Genomic DNA, 7,385 nt, shown 5'->3' with positions numbered 1-7,385 from the left:
TTCCTGAAGAACAATGTATGTACAGTATGTACAGGATGATGATGATGATGATGATGATGATGATGTACAAAACCAAAAGTAAGGGAAGTAAATGTGAATAAACTGTCAGAACAGCAGCAATACTGTTATTATAATACAATGAAAACCCTGTAAAGGATGATTATGATAATGATTGAACCTGGATAAAACTATAATAAAAAGACACTAAAGTAAAAACATGTCAAATGTGAATTTAGTTAATTGCGCATGACTTGCTACAAAACTCGCATACAAACTCTCCAGGAAGATAAACATTCTATAGCATAAAACGCCTACGCCAGTGTTACGTGCCAGTGTCTAAATTATACACTCTTAAAACAGATGTGTTAAAAAAAAAAACAACACACTGAACATACTGATGTGTCCAGCTCGACACAAAACATTTTGTGTTACTTTTAACGTAGAACGTGTAAAACCAGAAAAAAAAAAAAAAAAACAAACATATATATATATATATATATATATATATATATATATATATATATATATATATATATATATATATATTAATATAATTATGTAATTTTTACTTATATTTTCTTACTTTACATGTACTTATATTTACTTATACTTTACTAATATTTACTTATATTAACATTTTTAGAATTACAGATTAGATTTGGGCCGAAACGTAACTCTAATAACGTCCTACATCTCTACAAATATGGAAAAAGAGGCTAAAACTCACACACACACACACACACACACACACACACACACACACACACACACACACACACACACACACACACACACATTTTCTAAGCCGCTTCTCCCTCAGGGTCGCGGGGGGCCTAAAACGCCATCAAATAATATAGAACAAAACACACACACACAAACACAAACACACACACACACACACACACACACACACACACACACACACATACACACACACACACACACATTTTCTAAGCCGCTTCTCCCTCAGGGTCGCGGGGGGCCTAAAACGCCATCAAATAATATAGAACAAAACACACAAACACACACACATACATATATATGTGGTATGGGGGTGTGTATATATATATATATATATATATATATATATATATATATATATATATATATAATTTATTTGTTTGTTTGTTTTGTTTTGTTTTGTTTTGTGTGTCTGCATTCTACATGGTTGCGTGGGGAAAGTGCTCCACGTAAGTTCTTCGCTGCTCTGAGGGACGATGTAGCTGAAATGTGTGCACTAAAATCACGGGGCATTATAGACTAGATTACATTCAACATCAACACTGGGCTAAATTAACACGTCGGTGCGAAATTTGTATAGTTTTCCTTTAACAGTCCACAGAAAGGAAGCATAAACTTTACTGTGTGATATACAAGTTTATTTGGTTTGATTATTCACATGTGCAAACAGCCACCAGCCCACATAGGCCAGTCAAGCTACGCGACCCCTGCTTCTGCATTTTATTTTAAACGCTCTGACTTTAATGTGATGCTTGTCTCCTGTTTGCAATCCCACCAGAACCCACATACTGCTAAATAAACACTGTTGGGTGCGTGTTTATGGTGACTGAGCCTTATCACCATATTGGGGTGTCTGTCCTTTGCTTCTGTTTACACGCAGAAAAACATAGTTCTGGTGTAAACCATCAGGTGTACTGGGCGTCCGTGTCCTGTGCTTAAAAAAGGACAAATGCGTTAAATAACAAGGTCTGAGACCAAAGGTCTTCTTGTCTCATCTCGGTTACTCTCATCTGGTGCAGCCAGATCGCAGAACGACGCGCAAGCTGAATGAACTAGTTCAGGATTTGAGTCCAGCCGGATTGACGTTAATTGTTGATGGTAATCCTGCAATGCCAGCCATCCATCTCTAGCAGGGCTGAAATCTGTCCAAATGTTGCTCAGCCCTGACTACTATTGCCCAGGAGACATTGTTTAGGGAAACTCTAGGCCCCCTAAGCCTGATGGAAGAGCTTCTATCTCCTCCACAGATACAGATCGCGGTCTGTGGACGCGCCGCGGCGAGGCGGAGTCCCGAGGCATCGCCGCTCTGTCGCCAGCATTATTTACACTGAAGGCTCCGGGCCACTTATCCTGACACCAGGTATGTCCTACCGGTAGTGCAGTAGTCAAGAGAAGTGCTCATCCGCGCTATCAGCGCAGACAAACCCACTCTGACGCTCTGTTTACATTTCTATTCATCTCCATTAAAAGCGTGTGCAGTGGCAAACCTCGGCAAGTCTTGTAGGATAAACTCAGGGCCTCTGGGGCCCTAATGGCCCAAATTAAACAGCCTCTACCAAAGCTTGATTTAACCCGTGTGAATTCGATGTGTATCGTTATGGTTAAAACAGTCTGTGATGCGTGGAAAATGCACTAAAGCTCCCTCCCTCCCCCAGACCTCGCCTTGTATTTATTTAGCAGCATTTCTGTGAAGTCGTTTCATTACAGTCTGTCCAGATGACATTAGCCAATTTTAACAACGGTAAAAGCCTATTAAATCACATCATAATCATCTCTCTCTCTCTCTCTCTCTCTCTCTCTGAGGTCTATAATTACGGATGCGTATTACAGATATAGCGCAAAGTTGCAATGGAGTCTCGCTGAATGACCCAACTCCGATATTAATGTCCATCCTTTATGTCTGTTTAAGTTCCCCGTCAGGCTTCTGCTTTTCGTCAGCGAGCTCAGTGGGCGTCTGGCCTCTCTCAGCACGAACGGTCCCTCCAACAAATGGGCTCGTGCTTGAAAACTTTTTGGGAAAATGCGGATGATTCCGCGTCTCGAGTCTTCAACCCCGTCCACCACATTTATTTACTCATAGATCGAATAGAATATTATTATGTCTGTATTTATTTCGTAACTGCTCTCATGCACAATCAATAAACATATAAAATGTCACTTTCGCGTTTTTCTCCCTTGTGTCTTTGTTTCCTTGGAACAACATGTTTATCAGACATTACACATTGACTCACAGTCTCATACGTGAAGAGTTTGGCGCTGCTTCATTAATTACGCCCCCCTCCCTCCTAGAAAGGGGGCTGACGGGGGGTGCAAAACTGCTTAACTGCGCATCAGATGACCATTATGATAGCGAGACAGGCTAAAAGGTTTTAACACGCTGATTATAGACAGAGGCCGTAATGAAGCCTCGACCTGCGCCCGATAGCAAAGACTAGGCTGTTAATTTAGACCCATTATATTATTATTTTCACATACTTTTTAATTTTTATTTGAAATGCCTCAGTGGTAAACGGAGAGGAAGCGTGTCTGAATGTGGATATAACACACAGGATCACTGGAGGTTATGGGCTCTGTGAAGCTGCTTTGTGACGACCAATACATTCCCATTCTGTTAAAGATTGAGTAACGACTGGTCAAGGCATTTTGTTCGTAGCTCTGCTAGTGCCACAGTGTCTAGACTGTGTTCAAAATTTGGTCCAGCGCAGAAAACAGGAGTTTCATAAATCTGCAATGAGATGTCAGCGCTTTCAACACTAATACTTTACGTTCAACAAAGTCATTTCATCAGCAAAGAAAATAAAAACAAACAAACACAACAACTTCATTTACATGCATTCAACAATCGCAACGTTGTTTACACGAACTTCTCCAACGTAAAGTGTCCATACTGTTAACCTTAGAGTGATACTGATAGTCATAATAAAAAAATCATATATCATGCCGTTGGGGCTGCTACGGGCGTGAAGCTTGTTATTTTGGGGGTCTACAAAATTGCACTACCAGGCGCGGATGCCCTGCAGAGGTCCTTGGCATGGTGAAACGGCTGTCCCTTGGGCTGTCTGGGGTTGGGAGTGCGTCCCGAGGTTGCTGAGGCTCATGCTCATTAGCGGACTCGCCGCAGTGTTTGCCGGCAGCGCTGGAAGGCTGGGGTAAGTACAGTTATAGGCGTTTGTGTAAGCGGCGTTATTGTAAGTTGAATAGCCGTTGTAAGTGTACGGGTTGGGCGCCACGGCGTAGGTCGCGTTGTAATTCTGTGATCCGGACAAGCAGGGCTTGCCGTCCCGCACCAGGACGGGCACTGCCACGCGCCTCGGCGGCGGAGGGTGAGGGTGTCCGGCCATCTCCAGCGTTTTGTCCTGCCGCTGTCGCTTGCACTTGTATCTTCGGTTCTGGAACCAGATCTTGACCTGCGTGGAGGTGAGCTTGAGCGCGCTGGCCAGGTGCTCCCGCTCCGGTGCGGACAGGTAGCGCTGCTGCTTGAATCGGCGCTCCAGCTCGAAGACCTGCGCCTGCGAGAAGAGCACGCGAGGCTTGCGCCTGCTGCGCGGCCTTTGCGCCCGCTCCGAGTCCGACACCTCAGCCTCGCAGTCCGGGGAGCGCACCGCGGCGCCGCAGCCCTCTGCAAAAACCGCCGAGACACAGCAGAGTCAGTGACAGCACAGAGACGATGAAGGAGCAGAGACTGTCAGTAGGACTGTGATAATATGAAAATAATAAGCAGTGAACAGACATCGAAGGAATATTTGATCGTTTCGGCAAACGTAAAACACAAGCGTAAATGTTTTCTCTCATGATTCGAACCCAAAATACAGGCTGATTAAGTTTGATCCTTCTCTTAAAATGTAACGTTTACAACTGTGATTGAATTAAACCGACATTAACGGCGTGGATCCGATCTCATTTATTTACACAGGCCTACTCCACTGACTCTTTTTTACGGCTGTGTAAACAATGTCGCTAAAAAAATCTATCGTTAAACGGAGAAGGCGATTATCTCCCCATTTAATTTTCGCTTAGATTAAGATAATGTTAATATATTCAAATTCATTTCATTCGGCTTTTGGACAAAAGTAATCTAAAGCCTAATTTTAGTTCCTCCATTTTCCAGAGGAAATCTTGTGGCTTTCTTTTTTTTTTTAACCAAACTTTTTTTAATGTCATAATTACGCAAAGTTTTGAAGGTAACTCACTGCCTTCATGCTCTTCCGGATCCTCCTCCAGCTTGGGTTCCACGACGTGTCCCAGAGCCGTGTGGGCGAACATGGGGGGCGAGAGGCTGCTCTCCACTAGGCCGTCCTGCACGGAGAGCGCGTTGAGGAAGGCCATCCTGTCCTCGCTGTCCGAGAAGCCCGGGCTGTCCGCGCCACCGAGCGCGCAAGACGGTGGACTGTGAAAGCGCGGCTGCCAGTCGGCCTGCTGCTGCTGCTGCTGCCCTGGCAGTGACCACGGCCCGTGCAGGTGTTGTGCCTGCTGCTCCAGCTTCAGTATATCCTTGACAGAAAACGGGGTTGACGTTACTGGGCTGGGAAGCATCATGCTGTGCTCGCACATGTAGGGCTCTGCTGGACCGGCGGCCTGCGGGCACCAACGAGCCTCACGCTCGGGAAAAAAAAAAAAACAATAATAGGTTTCAGATATAAGGCAGCAAGTTCATGGAAACATACCTAATAGCGTGGACTAGTCTTCCATTTTCGGGACAGGGTGGCGGTGGTGGTGCGCGCGCAGAGGGACGAGGGAGGGGGACGCCGCTTGTCTCATGCCAGCATTGAGCCCTCGAGCTGATGTGTGTTTAGCTGGAGTCCGTGGAGGGAAGGCATTGCTGCAAGGCGGTGATGTCACGCTGCCGGGGCGGGATGAAGACGACTGAGAGGAGTGCTGCCCCTCTCCCAAAGCCCAAAGCCACGAGCTGCTGTTCTTCTTGCTCTGTTTGAGTCAGAGTGAGCGCATCTGATAAGCGATAATCCCAAATGCCAGGCCCTGATTAGACTGATTCTGATTTACGCTGCCTCATGTGCCCACATGTGTAACGGTAGGACCATTAAAAGCTCTTGGTTCGGTTTATACATGTGGCCAATTTACGCAAGTGCTCAACAGGCCCGCTGTTCAGGGAAAGGTGACGCTGCCTGTCTTGTGGAAAGTATTTGTAGATAAGGATATCTCTAGATCCAGCTCTTATTATGGGTCAGGACGAATGTTTAGTGCGTTTGTCCTCTTCTGGAAATCAGTCAAGTGGAGGAATGTATAAAATATATACGTCTCCCAGTTTCAGCTGACGTTTTTTTCTCACGAGGATTAAATAAGTTCACTCCACGTTTGAATGAAATTTTGAATACACGCGTGGCCACGGCTGGCCTTTATGGCCTTTCTGCCATAAACCGCAACGTTTTCATGACTTCATAGTATGAAAAGCAGTTTGGTTGTAGATTATTACATGTGGCCTTAGTGAGTGTTTACACGCTGCTTTTAAGAGTGTGTGCATGTGTGTGTCAGTGTGTGTGAGTGAGTGTTTAGGAGTGTTGAGTACTGCTGTAGATGGAAAGTGCACTGTATGAAAATGAAACGAACATTAACCTTTATTTCGCCATTAGGCGTCTGACGTTCCTATTCAAACCGACACCGTTGTAACGAATGTTACAATTACGTTTTTTCGCGTTTGTGTTTCATTGCGTGTGTCTGGCTCATCTTGTTTGGTAAATATAAACTGCGTTGTCTCCTGGAAAGGTGACACCATTTGTTTCCAGCTTTGGCACCGACTGTCTTTCTCCAACAGTCAAAGGTTGAATAACCCTTGCCATAGACAGCTCAATGCACTTTTTACACCCTTTAAGGCTCATAGTTGAATCATAGAGACTTTAATGCACTACTCATAGCTGTCTCTGTTTTTGTTTTACCATTAGAATAATTGATTAGCATGAATGAAAATTCATTAAAAATCTAGTTGAAAACATTCTCTTAATTTTTGCCTTTTATTGATTGGATCTTCGTTCTGAGCTTTAGGAACTACATTAGATAACATGTATTTTTTTCAAGTACAGAATAATTTACGTTTTTACACTTCTTCAATGCTGTTGTTATTATTATTATTGTTGTTGTTGTTGTTGTTGTTGTTGTTATTGCTCTTATTCAGACACCTGAATCCTATTCGCGACAGAGTACACTCTCAGAAAAAAGTTACTGAGCTGTTACTGGGCTGGTACCCTCGAGGGTACATCTCAGGAACTTTAGTCAGGGAACATAATTTTACTATATTCCATTGAAATGATATTTTCTAAGATGTACTGACTCCACACACCCCGTCCCGACTCCAGCCTTTTTATTTTATTGGTCTGTTTTAAAGCATTAAGTTATGAAAATGTATAAATACGTACCTTTCACTTTGGAAATCCCCATTTTAAGATAAACAATAACTTTGAGGTACATTTACATTGTTTATACCTTAATGAGCGGAAAATGTCCCCGCACATCTTTATTTCTAACAGTGTATTTAGGGAACATAATTGTACCACAATCCGTCGCAATTATATGTAGAATTTTATTTGTATTGACTCCACACACCCTGAGAGTATCCAGACTTTTTCTGTTTTAAAACAAAGTTATGGAAAGTTACAATTACGAAAAACGTGGATGGACCTTAAAGCCACAGT

At 43.5% G+C, this 7,385-nt stretch overlaps 1 protein-coding gene across 1 annotated transcript; it reads right to left on the bottom strand.

The window, feature by feature from the left end:
• Window positions 1-1,357: 1,357 nt before the first annotated feature.
• nkx2.3 (NK2 homeobox 3) lies at window positions 1,358-5,644 on the bottom strand. The gene is made up of 2 exons (XM_017724333.2): window positions 4,932-5,644; window positions 1,358-4,360 (listed from the first exon to the last, which is right to left on the bottom strand). Exons 1-2 carry the CDS (start codon window positions 5,290-5,292, stop codon window positions 3,738-3,740), a joined length of 984 nt encoding a protein of 327 aa, XP_017579822.1. The 5' UTR covers window positions 5,293-5,644; the 3' UTR covers window positions 1,358-3,737.
• Between the last annotated feature and the right edge of the window lie 1,741 nt (window positions 5,645-7,385).

Source organism: Pygocentrus nattereri, chromosome 5 (assembly GCF_015220715.1).
Source record: "Pygocentrus nattereri isolate fPygNat1 chromosome 5, fPygNat1.pri, whole genome shotgun sequence".
Classification (NCBI taxonomy): Eukaryota; Metazoa; Chordata; class Actinopteri; order Characiformes; family Serrasalmidae; genus Pygocentrus; species Pygocentrus nattereri.
Note: the sequence above shows the minus strand (reverse complement) of the source record. Positions and strands in the feature narration are given on the sequence as shown.

Coding starts and splice junctions, on each gene's coding strand:
- nkx2.3 (XM_017724333.2), bottom strand. CDS start 5,292: ATGTGCGAGCACAGCATGATGCTTCCCAGCCCAGTAACGTCAACCCCG. Junction 4,361..4,931: donor TCCGGAAGAGCATGAAGGCA/GTGAGTTACCTT, acceptor CGGTTTTTGCAG/AGGGCTGCGGCGCCGCGGTG.